Raw genomic sequence first — 23,244 nt, 5'->3', positions numbered from 1 at the left:
AAAAATCTGGACAGCAAAGGAAATGGGATTTTGCAACGACATTTTGAAGGTGGTTTAAATTTGATTCCAATGAGATTTCTACAGAGGCATCTCTGTCTAGAAGCTTTTGTCCTTCGCCAAATTATCTACACAGTTACTGAAGCATAGGTCCTTACCACAACACCTCTGAAGAGAGATCAGCGATGTGGGGACACACAAATGCTATCTGATCACTTTCAAATAACAGTGGGGACAGTCTGTCTTAAAAATCTGATTAACAAAATAAATTGAAATAGCCCTCAGATTGAATCAAGAAAGCAGGCAAAATGGAAACCTGTTGAAGAGCCCACTTAGAGTCAAAACATTGAATATTTTCAAAATGTTGAGGTTTAAAAATTGAACTTACAGCTTTGAACTATGCACTATTACAATAATTGAGTTTTAGGTGTGTTTTATTACTTCAGAAAAGACACAGTGAGGCAACGAGCGGGTGCTTTGTAAATGTAACCTTCTGATGAACCCACTCAGCATCTATTTTTGAGTCTATCTTTCTCTGTGTACACTGAGAGACAGTTCAATCTAATGTTCACTGATCACACCGTCCCTGTACTGACTGCTGGTCGTTCGCTGGTTGACACATTCTGACTGTAGCAGGAACTGTCCATGAGATATTGCCTCAATCTAAAAAGTGAAGACCCTGAATGTTTTTCTAACTTTTTGATGAGCGAAATACAACGGCCTTGATACATGTTTTGGGCTTCAGGGTTGCTGCCTCTGTAAGTAGCTCAAGGTGTGTGGAATAGACTGTTTTCCTCTGAGGCTGTTTTCTGTCTTCATTTTAAATTAAACATTCCCTCTCAGTCTCATAGATTCGCTTACGTACCCTTCCGTGCACACAAGTGCTCATGACTGCAGACTTGTGAGGAGTTTTCTCCTTCTTTGATTTATTCATGCACTTCTGCTCAATATGTAGGAAGGGGAATTGAAGTAACGACATGGATTTATTTTTCTTATTTCTTTCTTCAAGTACCAGATTCATCATGAAGCTGGATTTAAATAGCCAACATTGCAATTTCTTATAGATAGTTCAGTTTGTTAATGTCTTCAAAAATAAACATATACATAATACAGTCAGCCTTTTTAACACAGAATATATTTCACTTGAATATGAATAAACCTAACAACGTATTTCATCTTTTACAAGAGAAATGCTAAAGAATACTACCAGACATGTTATGGCTGATAAGGTATTATAAAATGTTATTATAATATGATTTAAGTGCCCTATATCAAAAGAGTGACATGTATCTGATTCAAACTGAAGACGTATCAAAGGTTTAGTGCCAAAAAAATATTGAATAACCTTAATTATCATCCAGCGTCTTCAGATATTCACTTCATTTCCCCTGTAATTGAAATCTGATGAGCCTCAAGCTTCTGAATTGCTATCATGGCTGCCTAATGTCTTGTGCTACTCCACCCAGCCATGTGTTGGCCTTTTGCACAGTTCCTTGTGGACAAAAAAAGAATGCTGTGATCCTGTCAGGCACGACACTCGGAGGAATGGCAGAATTCCAGGGGAATTCCCCACCAGAGCTGCGAAGGGAAGCAGATAGGTGTAGAAAGCTGAGAGGCATCATTTATCTTCATAAGACCCTCATTCCACCGGGTCGGAGCGAGCACAGGAAGAGGAAACACAGGATAGGGAAATGAAGGATGGAGGGAGGGGTTGAGAGAGATGTGGGTTATCTGTAAATGTTGCAGACTGAGATAGCTGTGTTAGTCTGCCACTGCTGAAGGAAGGTTGCATTTGTTGTCAGCTTGTAGTGCATATCCATTGGGATGGTGAGAGAAGGATGCGAGCATTTCAAGAATAGGTAGGAAGGGAGTGATGGATGAGGAAGGGGAGAAGTAGAGAAGGATTGGGGATGCTTGGCAAGGAACAGATTGAGAGGGAGGAGAGGGTTCTGGAGACATTAACATAACCAGACTAAGGAGATGAAACTTGGCATTTAGTTTGGTTAAGCTTTAATATCATGGACATATATTGTCATTCCAACATATGGGGACCAAGATAGTTTGGCAGACCTTTCCTGCCATATTTATCCGGCATGCTTTGTGTAAGAATGTTTAACCATCAGCAAACAAAATCCTCTGTGATTGTCTGGCACACCCTAATTGTTTTAATCAGTTTCTTCTGTATTTATACCTCTTTTTTTTTCATCCATTCTGTCATGATTGTAATTTTTTTAAATATTAGTAATTTAGACCTCTCTTTTGTGTTATCTCACTTTTGGATAGGCCTACTTTTGCTTGATTCTGGACTGTATTCCCTACTGTCTGCACAAACTTTCATTAGCCCATCCATTAGTTGTTGAGATATTTGGACTGGAACAAAGTGGCGGATCGAAGGACCGACAGACCCTTAATTTGTCTGCTGGGATCAATTAAACAGCCTGATGAAAAACACAATTTCTGAGCCTGGATATACGGGATATTAAACACCTGTAGTTCCAACGAGAGTGCAGAGTGATGAACAGTTTATAATGTCAAACTGGAGCAGCCTGTATTCACCAGTGAATAGAGCAGCACTGCCAGGCACTTCTTATCACTGTCTTGCCATGACAGCCTCGTTTTTGAGACGCTTAGAAGTTCAAATTATTTTTTTGTTTTTTAGCTCGACTTTTGTTCCTTCAACCTGCCTGGTGTCCTCCTTTTGACTGAAAAAACAAACCACCTCCCAATAGGCTGTTGTATCAGCGCTGTGGTGTAATAAAAAATGATGGTGTAAGATTGGAAAACAGGCACACAATCATGGATGAAGGTAAATAAATGACTCGCCTAAGTTATTTATGTATAATATTGCATGTTCTACTCTCACCAGCGTACATTGACTAATTCAGCAGCCATGAGCACCGACTGAAAAATAGCTTTAAGGCAAGTGGTCTAAATTCACATGAGGATATATTTCCAAAACATCTGTAGTTCTTTTTACACAATACTCTAAACAAACAGCCTGTATGCATTATAGTGAACATTTGTGCCAGGTAAAGGAATGGCTAATCACAGCTTTAAGGTAGCCCAGAAGGCATTTATTAAGAAGAACTGAGCACAGTCGCAAGCAGGCTGTGTGTGTCTTAAACCAACATGAAATTATTTGTTTTTCAGTATAATTCTATATATTGTCATGTGCTACAATCCTGAGATCCACTATCTGTCCTTACAGCAGCTTATATCTTCCATATTTGTGGTTTTCAAACCCAATACTCCCATATGGGAAATGATGGATCTAGCAACTAGCCAAAGGGCAATCCCCACCTCCCAAAGAACCAGGATATTTGGCTTACAAGTCTTCAGGCACTGCTACTACTCTGCCTGGGAAAAGCTTTTCCATTCCCCATCAGTCGGCTGCTCTGAGCCCCAGTGACTGCTAAGGGGTGGGGGTAAGGGGGGATGGAGTCCAATCAGAAGACCATGGGTGATGGGAGACAAGAGCGTGCTCCGAATAAAACCAGGTTCAAAGCGGCTGCGCTCTGCTGCTGCAGTCTAAAGAAAGGCGGAAGAGAGGGGGGGAAAGAAGAGGGAAATAGGGTGGGAGAGGCAACAGGGAAAGGGAGCAAGATAGGTTTAGTGAAATTTAATAAAATGAAAAAGAGGAAGGGGGTAGTGAAAAAGATTGATGGAAATAGTGAAGATGAGGTGAAAGAGCCAGAGAGAATATCCCTCAGCTCCCCCACCTACTCACAGTCTTTTGAGAAGAGTTTAATTAAATAGCAGTGAGGGTGGACAAGTGAAAAATGAAAGCAACATTTTTTTGTATTATCAAATGTTATATAACGATCTTCACATGACACTATTAGAAATGTGTCTTTTTCTTCTCAGGCAGTATTATCCCACCTTTAGCAGTCCATTTTCCTTCAAATGAAATCAGAATAAAGATACATTAAAACATATTTAATTGAATAAAATACCTTAATATAGCTGAAGCATTTCACAACTTGAAAAGATAATATCCATAACAAAATCAAGCTTACTTTAAGCATTACAGGCACCCCACAAGTGTACTGTCCATGTTCCCAATATATAAAAGCTCAACAAATATTTATCTCGTCTAATTTTTTAGGTCTTATGCAGTATAAACGACGGAGACATTTTGTATCTTTTCCTGTTTTAAAATGACATTAATTCCCAATTTCTTTTTATATAAAGAGAATTCAGAATGGGCAATTAAAGAAGCAAAGGAGATCATAGGTTACTTTATTTAGCAGTCGGTCTTGTGCCCTCCCCTGGGACACCAAAGATAGCAATCTGTGGCAATGGTTCAGAGTCAGTTTCAATATCTCAAATATAAAATGAAAAAATAAAGCAGTTTTCCACTAAGCTTAGGTATGATGAGAATCAAGTCTGCTAGATCCTAAGAGCATACATCACAAATATCATTCAGCATTGGATAAATCTTCAGTAAGCTGAAATGGGTCCGATGAGGTACTTTGAACTGAATGAGGCTCACCCAGTTGAAGGATCGTATACAAAACAAATCAGTAACTGAATGTAGGAGATCAATGCCTGTCATTGGCGCATCCTGCTGAAGAGCTAAGATGCTTTTGAAGTTACTAAATTGTACATTTCTGAACAGATCGAAAGTGCTGAGTGTTGGATGAGGAGCATAATTGGTCAAGTTCAGAAAACAAGTTGGAGAGGCCTCATCTGTGCCAGGAGGCTGAACGTACCTAACAGGGCCATAACGATGTAAATCTGTAAGACTTTTTCCAATGTGTGCTAGCTGGTAATGTTGAAAAGTGAGCGTTTGCTGTTTTGCAGTGTCCCATGGCTGCCCACTGCTGGTATAAAAGCCGTCTATGACACTAAAGCCGTGGAGAAAGGGGAGCTGAGCAGTGGAGAGTTACCAACATCAGGTTTCAGGGTGTTCCTCTGTGTGTTACCAACATCAGGTTTCAGGGTGCTCCTCTGTGTGTTACCAACATCAGGTTTCAGGGTGCTCCTCTGTGTGTTACCAACATCAGGTTTCAGGGTGTTCCTCTGTGTGTTACCAACATCAGGTTTCAGGGTGTTCCTCTGTGTGTTACCAACATCAGGTTTCAGGGTGCTCCTCTGTGTGTTACCAACATCAAGTTTCAGGGTGCTCCTCTGTGTGTTACCAACATCAGGTTTCAGGGTGCTCCTCTGTGTGTCTGCACTGCCACTGTTGACTTCTCAGATCAGTACCTTTGTGCTAAGTGTTGCATCAAATCCTGCCCTGGAGGCATGGACTTTTTTTATATATATTTCAGTGTTTGGCTCCATCTTGTGTAGGCTTGAGGTAAAAGTGTAGACTTCACTGTGGGGACTTAAGCAAAGTTTAAAAAGTAGATAGACATTAATTTACCAGGATGACGCAGTTCCATTATGGCTCCTAAAATGCAACAAGGTCCAATCTCAGAATGTTAGATCCTAGACTGATATTCATCTTGATGTGAACACTTGTATTCTTATAAATGCTCTTTATAGGATAAGATGATGTTATTTCAATGTTTTTAGATGCTATTCAAACTTCCACAAGGGGGAGAAATTGCACCAGGAAAGTTGTCTTGGATTCTAGTTGATGTCAGTCTTTGCCAGGCCAGAAAGCTGAGTCCTGCTCTCTTATGTAACTTTACGATGCTCTGTGGGTTTGAACTGCACAGTTCATTAACACAGGAACCATATGCCAATGCCAGATTTAGCACATATCCCATTACACATTATAATATTATATGAGGAGTGTGGCGTACGCACACAAACACAGTCTCCCGCTGAGCTTTCTCACACCCTTCTGTCTCTGTCAAGGATATAGTCAAAACTCAAGCTCCTGTTCTGTTATTTTTAAAAGAAAAACACACACACACCTTTCTGTTCCCACACGCTTAACTCTTTCCTCTGTAGCAGCAGAGACCAGTTTAATCACCCTGTCACCACCACTTGCACTCTTTCTTCCTCCCTTTTCTCTCAGGACATGATTTTTATCCACAAGTCTCAATTTCACACTCCCATTTGGATAATTACATTAGAATTATGTTATGTAACATGTATTTCTTCACGTCTCTCAGAGTGTATTTATGTACTTTAAAGTTTTTGACCATAGTATCATGTAATTTGGTTCATGTGACCTTAAAAGTGGTATGGGCTGAATTACCAGCAGTCTGTTTTTATGTGAAATACCATACTGCCAGACTGCCAGAACCCCATTGGGGCAGAGCAGAGCCGGCAGCGGGGCACTTGCTCACTCCTCCCTTTGCAAAAACAAACTCTCTTACCACGAAACACCTGTCACCTCCCCCCCCCCCCTCTGTACACTTCTCCTCCCACCCTTCAGACTGTTTCTTTTCTCTTACTCACCTCCCGCTTACCTAATTGTATTCACTGCTCTCTCCATCTGGATGTTTCCTGTTTTCCTCCATCAGCCCCCTTCTCTTAGAGCTGTGTCTCCCTTGATGTTTCTGTGTACCGTGTTGCACACAGCATGCGCCTCTCAGGTGATGGGCCATGTGAGAAAAACAGCAAAATATTGAGCCATTCCTCCTCTGACATCACTTTGACATCTAATTTCTATTAGATAACTTTCTTCATATTGCCTCGAAACCTCTTCAGGGGCGTCTGTTATTAAAGAAATTCAATTCACACTCAAAACTGTGCACCATTTAATTTTACTCAAAATGTACATTTCAGAGAGAAAGTGTGTTCTGTTATTTGTAAGGTGGATTTGTATAGGGATAGGTATACAGTATAGCCTACCCAATATATAACAGCAATTGTAGCGTAGCTTATCTGCAGTCCATCCTAAGAAAGTCTGTAAATAACATACAACTCAAACACACAGAGTTAACAAAACACCAACCCTACATGAGGTATGTATCAAAGACATACAAAAGTGTTTAAAAGTGGTACGTTAAAACAGCTTGACTACTTTTTCTCACTGCTGTGGTTTGTTAAAAGATTTTACAAAGAAAGAATATAATCATCTTGTGAAATATAATGCATTATATTGGATCGCACTACCCAGGAAAGTAAAAACAACACAAACTTTTATTTCTAGGAAAAATCGCATAATGTTATTTCCATTATGTCCTACTTGTACTTTCAAAGCTTTTGAATGAATACATAAAAACTAAATCAATTAAATCATACTTTGAATGTGGATCACATTTGCAGACACAGTCTCAGACTCAGAAATTAAGATCCTGAACCACAATACATCTCACAGACTAGTTCTTGAATGTTTTTCTTGCCTAAAGAAGACGGGTACTTTAGAGAAGATTAGTATTACAGCTCTGATTTACTCTTGTCTGGCATCAGAGGAGAAGTTGAAAACAGAAGCAGTGCCAGGACTTTCAGACCTGCCTCTGTACCGTGACCAGCGGAGGATTAAAATAGATGGGCCATGACTTTTTCTCCTTGGTCACACCGTTAGAGTGATGACTGACAGCTTCCTGAGGTGGCTTCCTTTTTTAAATTGAGAGTCATCACTCCAGTATACATCCTCTTTCAGTGGAACACTAGTCAAACAGGTATCTAGAGAGCAAAGATGCATGTTGGTCATAAAAGAGGGCTAACAATGTAATTCTTTTTAAAGCTTAAGTAGAATAGTTTAACACATGTCAGACTTTGGTGCATAATTTCACGTAATCAAACCAAAAACATGAATTGGTGCGAGAAAAATGTGAAGTTCGATTGATCTTTTCATCTGTACTCCAAAATGTTGAACTATTCCTTTAAACAGTGTTACTTCAATCACCTTGTCTCTTCTGCTGAGTGTTTTGTGTTTTTTTTGACAGGTTGAGGAAGGAGTCCCACCTAAAGGAATAACATTGATTTTTGGAATAACCATCATTACTGCTCTTTGCTTTTGTGAGGAAACGTGGGTTAGTCAAGACTTAAATCCGTTCAATGAATCACAAATGTTACAAACCTGCCAAAGGCTGGGGAAAGATTTAGTTGAGGGGAGGAACAGCAAAGATGAACAGCTGGGGATGTTTATTGGGTCTGTAACTCATATTCATCTGTCTCTTACTTGTTAGAAGTGTTACCCAATACCCAACTTCTGAAAGAACATTTGTATTATGTATTATTATGGAAAAGGGGTCTGAAATTATATTCATTATATATTGTAATGCAATATATTTGAACACACAATACATTAATGTTCCAGATATAGATCAAAAGGTCATTTTCTGTTTCAACTGGGATGGGTCAGCCACTGATGTGTAGGTAAACTCAGACTTAAAACAGAACCCTTCACGTATTTTAAGCCTGAAACTGAACCTATATAAATCATTACCCCCTTTATGAGAGGGAGGTTTTACTAACTCAACATCACAGAGATTTCCCAGCATTTAGTACCACCACAGTCCATGTGAGAAACCATGTGAGGTGTTTGGCTTTTTAGTTTCTTAGCCAGAAGTATGCACGTGTACATGGACTTTCAAGCCTCTGCCTATCACATTTCTCTCATCAAAGGAGGTCTCTGTGTCAGGGCAGGAGTGGCTGAAAACCTGTGGTTTAAAAGGAAGACAGCGGAGGAGGAGGCCAACCCTCATATGAGTCCCCCTAAAACAATAATCCTGCTTTCACCCATACTCCACCATTCCTTCTAAGTAATCATATCCTCATCATTCCCATGTCAATATCATGTGGTTAGAAAAATAATGGGATACAGCTGGCCTACCTGAATTCAAAATGAAAATAAAAACAATCAAAACGCACCTTTTAAAAGTATGGAAAACACATTTTCACACATCATGTTATGCACAGACAAAGAGGGGTGTGTTCACTTTCTCTGTCAACTGCTATTATCTCACTATTTGCTTAATACACTCTAACTTTCTGTCCCGGCACCTACATTGGTCTGGAAAAACAGAGGGAATTTCTCCCCCCTTTCTTTTTCTCCCAGAGGTGGAGGTCCTATTAATGTTACCATGCTGTCTGGCCCAGCTGAATATATTTACTTAGTGTTAGGAGAGTGGTGGCCACAAAGGCAGGAATGTGCCTGAGTGTGACTTGAAAGCGGCTGTACATTTACATTTTGAACCCATAAAATAAATACAGACCGGCCTTGCAATTTTTATGAATGGCTGCATTGATTCCAAAACACGCCCACCAATCAGCAAACTATCCTCGCGCTGAAGCCACGCCCGCTTGGAATGTCGGAGCTGTTGTCTGCGCGCTGATTGGCTAGAAGTATCAAGAGGGCGTGGTCTTCCCAGGGGTATAAATTTGATGTTTGACGCTTATCTCGATAGAGAAACAAGGACTACGGTCCGAAGCTTACTGGAACTCATCGTGAAATACTTAAGACTAGCAACTGTTCAGTGGACTGTAGCTTTAAGATATCATTCTATCGTTTTTGTGTTTTAGTCAAATGTATCATGGCATTTCTGATCTACCTGACTTTACTGACAACAGCCGTCATCACACAGGTAAGACGTTTCGTGTGCAGCTGTGAGTGAGCAAAAACATCTGTTTACAGAAAGTATTTTTGAAACATTAAGAAACCTTTCATGTGTAATCTGCAATTGACAGTGTAATGTAAGTGTGAATAAAATGTAATCTTGAGACGACATGAACATCCCCTGTGTAAACAAATCTAATTGTATCTAATGTTCACATATTGGCGTTTAAGTTAAAACACCAGACTTGTTGATATGTATTTATGTCTGTCTAAAAGTGGATATAATATGGCTTTAAGGTGGGATTATTCTTACATACTGCTGGTAATCAGCATGCCTACTCATGCCTTATTTTTTTAAAGCACAGTGATGTTGATTCCCACAAACTTGAACAAGTTAGCTCTAGTGCTGAGCGATGACTCAAACCTGAGACAGCCGGGGACGGCAAACCCTGAGCCATCTAGACACTCAGGGCTGACCAGCCAGCAGTGACTTGAAGCTTTGTCTTTGGGAGAATTTTAAATCAGCCAAAAACCCTTGGGTCTCCGAGAGATTATTTTAAATAAAAAATGAATGTAAGAGCTCCTTGCTTCCAGTTTGATGTCAAAGAAAAGCTGGGTTGAGTGCACTCAAAGAGAGGTAGTTGCCCTACATGTCTGAATTTTTCATTCCATGTGAAGCATTATGGCTCTAAATGTGTCAAGAAAGCCTGTTGTAAAGCTACACTGTAAATCATTGCTGTCGTTGTTTTAGCTGTAAAACACTTTGCATAACTCAGACAATTTGCATCTTGCCTGACATTGTGATCTTGCTCTCTGGTCTTTCCCTCCACCCTCCAGGTGACTGCTAGCTGCCCAGCTGTGTGTGAGTGCCCTGACCAGCCTCTGGTTTGCCCTCCAGGAGTGAGCACTGTGTCAGATGGATGTGGGTGCTGCAAGGTGTGTGCTGCACAGCTAAACCAGGACTGCAACCCCATGAGGCCTTGCGACCACCACAAAGGGCTGGAGTGTAATTACGGCAACGATGTGACCATGGCCTGGGGCATCTGTCGAGGTGAGAGAAAAGGAAATAGTGTATGTTTGAAGGGAAGGAATTTCAATCTGAAAATTGCTACTTTCTACAGCTAATTGCACAGCTCACTCAAGGCCATAGTATTAACAGATGGTATAAGTCTCCTATATTCAAAATGAGTATGGTGAACTTTATTTGCTGTGAACGCAAAAAGGTCTTCATACCTCTGTGTTCAAAACATGTAAAGTAAATGGATCTTAATGGAACCTCCCTTCCATGAAGTCAAACCCATCACAACTCCATGATCAAGTGTAAGCTTGCACATCCGAGAAGAGGACAGGGTGTATTTTAATGAGTCGTAGATGTTTTATGGCAGCGACCGGGGGTTTCAAAGATAAAAATACACTTTCCATCTGCACCATGCCGGTGTTGCCCTACAAACTATGAATAGCAGGTTCTCCCATGCTTTGCAGACAAGGAGTCTGACTCGTACTGTCTCCTTATTTCCACTGACCTTTCTGTCTTAGTGATCCTCTGTGTGATTGTGCATACTGTTGCCATGTGAAGTCATTGTGTTTGGGTCAGGAGAATATTTGCTCAACTGCTGCTGAAAAAGAGCATGTGGTGATCTCTTCTTAAAGCAATACTTCACCCACAAAAAAAGCCATTTGTATATCAATTGCTCACCCAGTGTTTCTCTGACAACTTGGAGTAAACCTCACTTTGGAAGAATACCAAAATGGAGAAAAGTCTTGATGAGTTACAACATTGCATCTGTCTTATTTATTCAGGTGTATGCCAACCTCTTCCCACAATTTGCAAGTCAATACATGTAAAGTTTAAGCTGAGTAAATTGTGTCTTTCCAGCTAAATCAGAGGGACGCACATGTGAGTACAACGGCCGGATCTACCAGAATGGCGAGAGCTTCCGTGCCGGCTGCAAACACCAGTGCACCTGCATCGATGGAGCTGTCGGCTGCGCTCCTCTCTGCACCAACAAGCTGCCGCCAGCCTCTCCACCCTGCCCCTACCCACGGCTGGTCCGGATCCCCGGGCAGTGCTGCTTCAGTGTGGACTGCCATAAGGGCACCTGGCAGCTCCCCCCTAAGCATCAGGTTTGTGTCATCATTGTTTTTGCATGAGTCCACAAAGGACTCTCTAAGTGACAAACAAAGCACAATTTGGAAAACATATTTCATGAAAAACTAAATGTAATATTAAAGGGTGGAGGTGCAATTCATCGCCTGCCACTTTGGTGTCACCATATGTAGAAAACGATTAAAGTGTTAGTAAGAAAATTGTATTTTTTACGTAATAAAAGAAAAAGTTTGTTTTTAAATCAAATGAATAGCAGTTGAATAACTAGAAATGCATGTTATTTATTGGAGAGAAAGAAAATGCACATGTCCTTATACCTAAAATAATAATATCAGATTGCAGATTTCTTATTTTGTTTCTCATTACAAAAAACATTGAGTAAACACAATTAAGAAGCTTGAACCAGAGAAGATAGGAATTTAAGGTATAAAGAGGAGTAAAGTCTCTCCTCCTCTGACCCATTGCACTTAAGTAATAACCAGGGCACTGTGGTGATAACAGTGTGAATAAAACATATGAGATAGGCTTGACTGCGGCACTGTCTCATCTTATCTTATTTATGATCCCAGGTGCCTCTGCCACAACAACCCCTGCCCAAACATCAACACCATATGGAACATAATAACGAGCTGGCCAACGAGCTTACAGACGTCAAGTCCAGCGGCTGGGAGAGTGAACATGGCTACAAACACCTGCCTGGTGAGAGAGACTCAACTGAGGGGCAATATTTAGTGCTAAGGATCACTGCTGTACTCACGTTTTTGCAAAAAAGCATCATCTGCAAAAATAATGTATTACGGAATTAAAACAATTCTAAATATTGTGTATATTTATTTTAAAAAAGACACGTACGTATATTTAACATTTGTACATTATCAACTCGGGGCCAATTTAAGATATTTTGCTAAAAAGTAAAGAGTATTTCACTACTTTTCTGTATTGTTAGTCCCCTTGTGACCCCACAATGGGGAACAGACCCCAGGTTGGGGACTGCTGGCCTAATCGATGTGATTATTTATTTTTTCTCCTTCCACCTCTTCGTGGCTCCTCAGTATGGAACCATCTAAAGAAGAAGTGTCCCATCCAGACCACTGACTGGTCCCAGTGCTCCAGCAGCTGTGGGATGGGCGTTTCTTCTCGCATCACCAACAAAAACCCTAAGTGCAAACTGGAGAGAGAAACGAGAATCTGTACCGTACGGCCGTGCCACGGCCTCACAGTCCCCGCCAAGGTGAGGCCCAATAAACTTGATTTGGACCGAAAGAGAGACAGACCGGAGTCATAGGTCGAATATTCTCATTACTGCCAAGATAATTCCTTATCAGAAAATGTTATCTCTTTCAGAGAAACCTAAACGCCTTGAGATAACACGCATCAATGGGGGATTAATTCACCTCTTATCAATCCATGTCAGACTGCGCAGGTTGAAACAATACCTGCTCAAGTTTGCTCTGCTAACTTGTTCCTATCTGTGCTGCAGAGTGTAACGTTAGACATTCTGGTGCTGAGTAAATATGCTCTTAGTGCTAATGCCATCTTTATCCCAAGCTTAAGAACAGATTATTTTAGCGGTACTTTTAGGAAGCTCTGCATCCAGTGGGAAAAGGGCAGTGCTGCTCTACTCAGTGTTTTGGTTGTGAGCAGGCGCCTTTTTAAATATAGTCCCCCGGCATTCCTGCCAAGCAACTGTCCATAGCTTTTCCCCTTCTGTGTACTCAGAGTCCAGGGAAGTGCTGTGTCTATATTAATCCCCCATGTTGGACACACACTAAGATCTCTTCTCACTGCTCTGCTGGGCTCAAAGCTCCTTTGCTAAGAACCCTCATAGGTGTCAGAGAGTTTAACTATCAAACGTTGAATTAATGTTTAATCTTTGAAACTAATCACTTCAATCTAAAAATAATCCCTCATTCAATCCCTGTTTCGGCATTACGAGTTGACATCTGGCCCTCTTAATGTGAAACTAATGAGTTTGAGGGCAAAGCTGCTTAAATCTGCTGTTATGTAACTACAGGGCAGATAAAAGCCAAACCTCATTAGTTTTATTTTACAAATAAAATGTTCATGTTGTTTTTGGTGAATTGTGGTGCTTCTGAAGGCAATTGGGCACAACACTCCTCATTCAGACTATGAAACTCACCTCTTTTATTTTTATCCTCCAACCACAGAAAGGGAAGAAGTGCTCCCCGGCCCAGAAAGCCCCCGAGCCCATCCGCCTGACCTACGGAGAATGCGCGAGTGTCCGCCTCTACCGGCCCAACTACTGTGGAGTGTGTGCGGACGGGCGGTGCTGCTCGCCACGCCGCACACGCACTGTCCCTGTGACCTTTGTCTGCCCCGACGGAGAGCATTTCCAGCGATCGGCCATGTTCATCCAGTCGTGTAAATGTAGCAATGACTGTGGACACCTCAACGAAGTGGCCCTCCCGCCACAGCAGTGGATGTATGGAGATACACACCAGTTCATAGACTAGTATTGAGGATTTGTATTTTTTGTTACAATGTGATGAGGTCAACTTTCTTGATGAAGGAAGACGCTTCAAGACCAGGGGCCATTTTTCTCATTTGGTTCCAAAGTGAAGAGCACAGGCACCCGCCTGAATGCTGAACAGCAGGCAGCAAAGGCCGCCTCGGTTTAATTTCAATCATAAAGGCAACCTTTGATTTTATTGTGTGACCAGAGTGGATTGTACACGTCTGTTCAAACAGACATGGGACCTAAATTAGAGCCCTGAAGCACCCCTGGACTTCCTCCTCTCTGGATTGATTGCTGGTTCAGGTTGAGGATTTTGTTTAACCTCTCTGATCAGCCTGAGGAGAAATACTACAAGAGCAACAAAGCACTTTGTGTAGCACTGAAACGTAGGAACTATAACTATGACAGCAGTGCAAAAAGGAGTACTACACCTCCTACAACAGCCTGTGATGGTCAATAACTCCATATCCCATAATGCACTATGACTACTCAGTGACAAGCAAAATAATTTGTTTTGCAGCTTTATTTAGAAGGAAAATGTGGACTTTTAATATATATATATATATATATGTCAGCACAGTATGTTAAGAACATAAGCACAGACTTAAAGGATTGTTCCTTGTTTTGGCATGCTGACGTGACAAGCATTTTTATATTTACACAACGAATGACACTGTTCCTGACTTTCAATTATAAGGGACGCTATCTGGAACTGACAAGAGCGTTCAGCAAGGACTGGACCAATGCCTCTTGATTATGCATTAAATGCAGCTTAGAGAAATGTCTTACTCAAACCTGTATTTGAGAATTTATTTTTGGATCACTGTATTCTGTAAATATATTTTCTTTATTTGGATCCAAGTTTATATTGTCACATTTATTTACTCATGGATTAAGACACTTCTGTGTAGCCATCACACATTTATGTTTGTTTATCCATGTGATAAAACTGGCTGCTCAAGTTTCATCCAAGGTTTATGTTCACTGAACATGTCGTTTCAAACATGGCAGACAGTTCACCATTGCCGGAACATGCTAATAAACTGTTGGGGAAAACAGTGGCTATGATTATAGCACCCTCTGCTTGTGAGGATAATTAACTACAACACATTTAGTATTTTATGATACTTGTTTTAGTGTGACATCTGAACACATCGGACTGCTTAAATATGTAAACAAAATGAACTACAACACCATTAATAAGGTATAAAAAGTTTATTTCTTCAACCAAAACAATAAAGCCATGTTTTAACATGAAAAACACTAAAAACAAGCACCCTGCAAAGAACAAAAAGGTTTTTATCATTATGAACTTTCCACATATAGTCGTAGGGGGACTTTAAAATAAATGTTGAGGGTTTTTTTTCTCATCCACCAAAATACGGTCACACCACGGGTCACACACACGTTCTCCACTGATAAGACACCTCAGACTCATCTGGACTGTTCAACTGCAAAGAGAAAAAGCAATGTTTTAAGTATTTGAGGGCACAAAATATTATGTACTTTAGAAGATGAACATCTTCACTAATATGTGTGATGATAATGTTGACCAGGTTCATCAACACTGCCCCCCCAATTTGGTCAAACACACACTGATTCCTGGCTGTTTTAATTGAGTTTTTCCTACCAGTAACAGAAGAGGACAGCAGTTAGGCTTAATGCTTTCACCATGTTAACAATGAAGAGATACATCAAAAACATTATACCAGTGCACATGTACACTGACTGGGAGTAAAGCTTGTGAGTGAGAATATAACTTACTGTAAGAGGAGATATCAATCTCCTCTGGTAGCTCTGCTACATTGACTTCGAAGCGGTCCTGGACGTCATTCAGGGTCTTAGCGTCAGCCTCGTCAGACACAAAGGTGACGGCCAGGCCTTTGGTGCCAAACCTGCCGGCACGGGCCACCTGAGGTACAAACAAAGAAGATGGGCTCAAAACAGGCTTTGCTTAAAGGAAAAAAAGGATGGCGAAAAAGGAAAGGGTGGGTATAACCAAGGTTAAAGTTTGGAATTACACTTCTGATTCTAAAACATAACCTAGCACAATATTCTAATATCACAGTTTCCTGTATCTTTTTTATAGATTAATTAACAAAAAAGGCAAATTGGGTAGATCGTAGGGGTGTAACGGTATTTGTACCGAAAATATTCGGTATGGGTCCTTCGGTTCAGTACACGTGTGTATATATAAACTTAAACAAAAAAAATTGAGAACGTGAACAACTTTTTGGTCATAGAGCGACCAAGTCATTTCATTGGACGAGAGGCATACTATGAGAGCTGGTCACAGGGATGCGTTCAAATGTAGTCAGTAATTTGAGGAACTGTCGAAATGGCGAACGCAGATAAAGTTGAGCTCGAAAAACCTCCAGCATCATTGAAGTCTCCGGTTACAGAACGGAAATATTTGTGAACCGTTACACCCCTAGTAGATCGGTGTCCATGTATGGGATTTTTGTTTAATCTATGATATAGAAAACAGAAAATAATATAGCTGCACTGACTCTGTGAAGGTATGTGTCAGAATCCTCTGGCATGTCGTAGTTGAAGACAATGTTGACTCGCTCGATGTCCATGCCTCGGCCAAACAGGTTGGTGGCAACCAGGATTCGTCGCTGGAAGTCTTTAAACTGCTGGTACCGGGATAACCTGTGGGGGTTAGCGGAAATAAGAATAAGTAAGACATTATTCTATATTAGAAAGATTGATATCAAGTTTCTTCCTTTTAAACTATGTCATTTCCAACATAAATCTTATAAGGACATGATATTTTATAAAAATTAGAGTACAGTAATGTTATGGGAATTTGTTATGGTGAGGAGCTTTGAATGAGGAACCCTACTGTGGAATTCAATGCAAGAAAAAAAGATTAGAAAAAAAAAAAAAAGGCACCTACCGCTCCTCCTGTGCCATGCCCCTGTGGATGGCGATGGCGGGGAAATTCTGCTCCACCAGCAGCTGTGACAGAGCCACACAGCGGTGCACTGACTTAACAAAGATCACCACCTACAAGGGAACAAAAAGGAAATACTTTCATATTTTTATCCAGGGAATGGCAGATACATTATCGAGATACAGACCAGCTTACATCCACATGACAAAGATTTAACTTTGAATTTATTTGAAGATCAGGGCTGCAAATGTACATTTCTGAATAACAAGCTATTTTATGAAGATTAAAATGAATATAATAAATATGTTCATAACTGATTCTGATCAAGTATATTAATAAGTGCCAAATACCTGGTTGAACTCGAGTACATCGAGCAGGTCGAAGAGCTTTCGATTCTTCTCGCTATCCTTGATCTTGCAGTAATACTGTTGTAAGCCGTGGAGTGTCAGCTTGGTCTCGTCATCCACAAACACTTCCATGGGCTACACAGCAAGAGAGGAACCAAACGTTATTCTCACATACAGACACATTACAATTCCACTTAATTTTATAAACTTGGAGTATGCTTTGACAAATGCATGGTGGCTAGCTAAGCTTGTTCTCCTGGACTGCAGCAGAGCCAGGAGGAGCGACTGTCCTGACCCAGCCAAATCTGCCAAGGAGGATCACTCTGCCCCTCATAAATGGCCACTTATGACACTGACAGCCACACATGGGCAAAGCTGAGAGGGACTTTGTAACAAACACTGAAATAACTCAATCAAACATGAAACATTATATGTTGATGATAACTCACATCCTGCATGAACTTGCGGCAGACGGGACGGATGTCTTTGCTTAGCGTTGCACTGAACATCATAACCTGTTTCTCATGGGGTGTCACCCTGAAGATTTCCTGGACATCACGCCTCATGTCTGTTGAAACAAGGAATAAATACTTCCATAATTATGAATCACTGCATTTTAGTTTATCTCTGTATAAAAAGCAATAGAGATGCTTTAGCCATGCTCAATATCTCTATAAATTAGGTAGAAGGTCTTTTTTAAATCACAAAGTAATAAATGTACAATTAGATGACAATGAAAACATACCAGCCAAGACACAATTATTTTTTCCATTAAATTATGCACACTAGCTCTTAAATATTAAATGAAAGCTTCAGCTTATTAGAAATGATGTTATGGAGAAAGAACAAACATATGAGTAGTGGGAGAGATGACACTATGATAAGTAAGACAATACTAAATCCTCCCTATCTTCCATACTGCCAACAGTCCTTCACCAAAGCTACTTTCCTAAAATACCACTTTAAAACACTTTGGCTCCTACTCACCAAGCTGCTCCAGCATCCTATCGCACTCGTCCAGCACAAAGTGTTTGATGTTCTTCACGTTGAGGGTCTTGTTGCGGATGAGGGCCAGGGTACGTCCTGGGGTTCCTACGACAATGTGGGGGCAGTTCTTCTTCAATACTTCCTCGTCCTTCTTGATAGCCAGGCCACCAAAGAACACCGACACCTTGACAGTGGGCATGTATTTGGAAAAGCGCTCGTACTCTTTGCTGATCTGGAAGGCCAATTCTCGCGTGTGGCACATTACAAGGACAGATACCTGGAAAACAGAGAATCATGACATTAGTATAAGGGATTTAAAAAAAAGTGTTGAGTCCGTCTCCAAAAAAAATCGGTACTGATGATTCATCCGTACATGTGAGCAGCACATACCAGTGTTTCCCATACATTGATTTATTTGTGGCGGGCCGCCACAATTAAATATCGTCCGCCACAAATGGATCTCATAAAAGTGCGGTGCCCCCACAAATAGAATGAAATTCTTTGGGAAACACTGCATAAGCCGCGTTCACACCAAAAACAGTACTTTTCCCCTTTACTTCCATTAGTACCCCTAATGTTGCGTTCGCACCAAAAAGAGTACTTAGTGCCGGGAACTTTTACCCCCATTTTTAGTGCCTGCTAGAGAGGTGGTACTATCCTGGGGGGGAAAAGTGCCCCAGTTCTGATTGGCTGGGCGAATTGCAAACCACGCCACGTAAAACTATGAAACGTTTGGTGAAGTATTGTATTTGTGGCATTAGCATCATTAGCATTAGCCCCGCGCACCAACGGAGAGAGAATAACTTATGGCAACACAAAAAAAACATGGGAGCGGTGGAGTGATGAGCTACAACATAGCGTTTTGCGAGTCGGTTTTTGCTGTTGGGTGAAAAGCAAACAGCTGTTTGCTGCGGAGCGCAGCGCAAGTTTATTTATTTGTTTAACGTTTATTTGTCTATAAAAACTGTTCTGTCTTTATTCATGAAAATTAATTCAGATTTAGTCTATTTATGATGCTTTCAGCTCAAAAATCATGTCATGCAGCTCCCCCCTATATGAAAGTACATAAGAAGCTTTTCATTTAAAAAAGTATCGATATCGGCGATACTGGCCCTGAAATACTTGGTATCGGATCGAATCCAGATTTTGTGGTATCGCCCACCCCTACGAGCAGGCTCCCGTGAGCGGGAGCGCGCTCCTTCACTACAGACTATCGCGCCACCTAACCATTCGCCAAAAGGTTTTTAATACCAGCGGTAACCGGCCAGGCGCCGGGCAAAAAACAATCTTCAAATAAAAGAAAGTCACCGGAGGAGTTAAAGGAGAGTGACAGGGAGTATGAGAAGAAGAGGGAGAGAACGTTTCAGCCAGCTTGATCGATGGAGTTGGCTTCTCGTGGTGCAGTGACGCGTCCTAAAACCCTTTTATAATCTATCGATTACATTTATGATTCGAAAATTATAAAACTAGGGTAGACATGTGGATATTATCCGGCTGAACAAAACGTGCATTCATCAAACAGGTTTGTTTTCCACAGACCTTATTTCCAGCTATTTTCCAAAACCCTGTGGAGAAATCCCTTTCCTTTTTGTCGAGGAAACCAGCAGCTTACTTCCTGGTTTTAGGACGCGTCACTGCACCTCTCAATATGATGCCAATATAAACAAGGTCTTCTGTCGGCTCTGTACATTAATGCCGACCTATACAGTCTATGATGCCGACCTATGCTGACAAGTAAGTGAAGAGTAGAAAATATAAAAAGGTATTGGCTTTAGGGAAATGTCCCGGCAGTTTAGGATAATGAAGGTTCTAATCTATTACATAGCCATTACATTTCTAACTCCTAATGACAGGGAGGCAGAAAGCGCATTATACAAATAATACTACTCATAATAATAGCAGAATTTTTTTAACAATGACCACAATATCATTATTTTAATAAACCAAATCTGAACAATTGAGGAAAATGAGGAAGAACTGATGATTCAAATGTTGTAGTACAAGTAGTAATGTAGTTAGTGCATAAATTACTATTGCAACAAATGTCTTAATTTTCTTCATTATAAGTCGATTTTCTTTTGGACGAATGCTCCGGGCCAGTGGTTACAATGGTGGGGCCAGTGATAATACAAGTCCAACGGCCGGGAGGGCCAGTGGCATTTTACCCTTAATGTCTACCCCTGCAGTAAACCCAAAGCAGAAGACGACGAAGTGACGTCAGCGGCTCATTTGCGTAATCTTCCCTCAGGGAAAAGTACTCCGGTGTGAACGCGATTGGTACTTAGTGCCCTCGGGTAATAAGTGCCGGGGCACTAAGTACTGCAAAGTACGCAGTGTGAACGCGGCTATTCTCTTCCCAATATAATTGTTGTTCTCAACATTTTTTGGCGAGTAATATGCACCCAACTTAAAACATGTGTTCTTAACTTTGTTCAGGGACATTGTCTATGCAATGTTGAGTGCATTGGGCCTGCGACCTGATCAACAAACAGAGAATGCAAATTTCATAGCAACAAAAAGGAATCCAGAGTAAGACTTAATATGTGGAATCAATGTTAAACACTAAAATAAAAAGGAGCCTTAAGCAGGTAAGACAAGAAAGAAAAAAAATATGGCCAACTCACCTGGCCATCTACAGGTTCTATCTGTTGCAGGGTGGCAAGGACAAACACTGCTGTCTTTCCCATACCAGACTTGGCCTGACACAGGATGTCCATGCCCAGGATAGCTTGTGGAATACACTCATGTTGGACTGAAAATAAAAAAAAATGGCAATTAAGTTGAGTGAAATTATCAAACAAACGTGTTCTTTCTTCTCTACTTTATAACTGCACCGGAAGTAGTAGGAGTATGTTTGGAGGTATAGGACATAAATTGGTGGATGTAGTTGTAAGCTATTCACCTTCTGAGGGATGCTCAAAACCACAGTCAACAATTGCACGGAGAAGCTCAGGTTTAAGGAGAAAGTCTCTGAACCCTGAGCTGTGAATGGATACGTATGACCCCTTCACTTCCTTCTTGGTTGCTGGGGTCCCACTCTCGGGAACTCCCTGTGGCTCCTCGTCCTCCTCATAGTCCAGAAGTTCATTATCAACGTCTGTCTCGGCCATCTGTAAGAACAACATGTATATAAGCTAATCTATATCTCACAACGATAAACATACATCAATCCTCTATTATGTGCAAGCTTAATATTTGAGATGAAGGCCAGGTGGTCATGGACTATTTAAATTGGGAATTTCTTCTTGCATTAATAAATGTTACAATGTGTTTTTAATATATATTTATTTATTTTTTATTCTCTATAACATTCTCATTTTAACTTATGTTTGATCATAAATCCGCTCTTTACAAAAAGCATATAACTCAAAAAGATTTGTAAAAAGATTTGGATCGTTTGGCGTTAGCAGGCCGCAGCCGGGTTTCGCATTAAATGAACTGAGTCTTTGCAAAAGGCAGTTGAACATTAACCTGTCGGTTCAAAACACATTATAAAGTGATTATTTTGAGTTATTACAATTGGGTTGACTGAATATGATGGCCGACCGGTGTTATCCTCGTCCTTCTCTTTCATTCAAGCCCGCTAGTTAGCATGCTAGCAAGTAGATATGAACGTGACTGACGCATTAATTTAACAAACAATAAAAGCAACAGTACTGTCTACCTTATCTTACTATGTTATTTATATAACATAGCGTCGTTCCCCGTGTAGTATTGTATATTGGACGAATCGTCCAAAAACAAAACTATAACTAGATAACTATGGCTAATTGCCTAACTCAAAACAAAGCTAATGTTAATATGGCTAGCTTGGTAGCTACCAACGCGAATATTAGTCCCAGCTGTAGCTAACTCTACAACGAATTTCACGCATTTCTTGGTATATTTTAATGCAGCTGCATTCTGGTGAGTTTGTTGTATAAGAATAGTATACATTGAATACAACGTTACCTTGCTGTGATAGTTCTATGTCCCGCCGATGTCTATGTGCGTAAGGAGCTACCAACGATTCACAGTGGAGTGCGCACACATGTATGGTATGTTCAGGTACAACTCGAAAAATCCGACGCTCTCTTTGCGGTATGAACCAATGGCTGTACAAAATACCGTGTTAGAGGTTTTGCCCGATATCAACGGAAGACCTCACGCAACAAAAATATAAGGGGAGCAATTTGTGATGCTAGACAAAGCTATGATTATGCAAAAAGACCGGTCCATATCCTTAGAACGAGAATTACGTTATTTGCGATAAAACATGAAGGCATCTGTCTCTAAACAGCAGCGTCTCTAAATCGTCCACTTTTCCAAGGCTGTGATTGGTCAGAATCGTGGAAGTCGGAAAAAGGCATATAGCTGGAATATTTAATTAACTATTATAATCCCTTGTCATTTCAGTAGATTTTTATGTCGTAATAGATTTATATTGACCAAATTAGTCCTGACATTTTATGACATAGTACAGACATTATTCTCCCGGGAATTGTCTCTTGCTGTATTCAATAGATGAATGTCCTAGACCTAGGCCATGACCAAACCACAAACTACTTCATTTTTAGTAAACCATTTTCCTTATGATATTTCCCATACAGCACTAATCGTTTTAAGTTTTTGCTTGTCACCAAAATATCCTAAGAGTCTTGGGAGCTGCAGTATCGAGTTTGGCCACTTGGGAGCAATACAGTCAACCCATTTGGGCTGGGGACAGATGGCTTTAAATGTACTTAAAAGTATGCTAAGGGCCTCAATACAAAAGCAGAGAATATCCCTCAAGGCCTGCCTAAGGTAAAAAAGCATTTCTATTACTAATCAGGACTGGATTAAGGATGCTCTCTTACCATACGATATAATTGTTTTTACTATTGTGGAAGGTCACAGGATCAAATCTTTATTTCCAATTCATTTTCAGCCCTCAGAAAAAGGGGAGTTGAGGATTACTTTCTTAAATGTCCCATACTGGGTTAACAACACTGTTATGTTCATTACAGGACAACAAATGCAGGCACATACCAAGGTTATGAGGCTATA

General features: G+C 40.6%; 2 protein-coding genes across 2 annotated transcripts; one reads left to right on the top strand and one right to left on the bottom strand.

The window, feature by feature from the left end:
- The first annotated feature begins 9,265 nt into the window (after positions 1-9,265).
- LOC307036426 (CCN family member 1-like) lies at positions 9,266-14,842 on the top strand. Its single transcript, XM_079676752.1, has 6 exons — positions 9,266-9,431; positions 10,241-10,454; positions 11,280-11,527; positions 12,080-12,209; positions 12,563-12,741; positions 13,679-14,842. The coding sequence occupies exons 1-6, from the start codon at positions 9,381-9,383 to the stop codon at positions 13,982-13,984; spliced, it is 1,128 nt and encodes a 375-aa protein (XP_079532878.1). The 5' UTR covers positions 9,266-9,380; the 3' UTR covers positions 13,985-14,842.
- Positions 14,843-15,186: 344 nt separating this feature from the next.
- Positions 15,187-22,330, bottom strand: LOC307040928 (ATP-dependent RNA helicase DDX39A). The gene is made up of 10 exons (XM_079684151.1): positions 22,171-22,330; positions 21,122-21,329; positions 20,844-20,971; positions 18,220-18,496; positions 17,682-17,800; positions 17,236-17,367; positions 16,889-16,998; positions 16,497-16,641; positions 15,751-15,898; positions 15,187-15,437 (listed from the first exon to the last, which is right to left on the bottom strand). Exons 2-10 carry the CDS (start codon positions 21,327-21,329, stop codon positions 15,421-15,423), a joined length of 1,284 nt encoding a protein of 427 aa, XP_079540277.1. The 5' UTR covers positions 22,171-22,330; the 3' UTR covers positions 15,187-15,420.
- Between the last annotated feature and the right edge of the window lie 914 nt (positions 22,331-23,244).

Source organism: Notothenia rossii (genome assembly GCF_949606895.1).
Source record: "Notothenia rossii genome assembly, chromosome: 1".
Lineage (NCBI taxonomy): Eukaryota > Metazoa > Chordata > Actinopteri > Perciformes > Nototheniidae > Notothenia > Notothenia rossii.
This window is presented reverse-complemented; position numbering and strand designations above follow the sequence as displayed.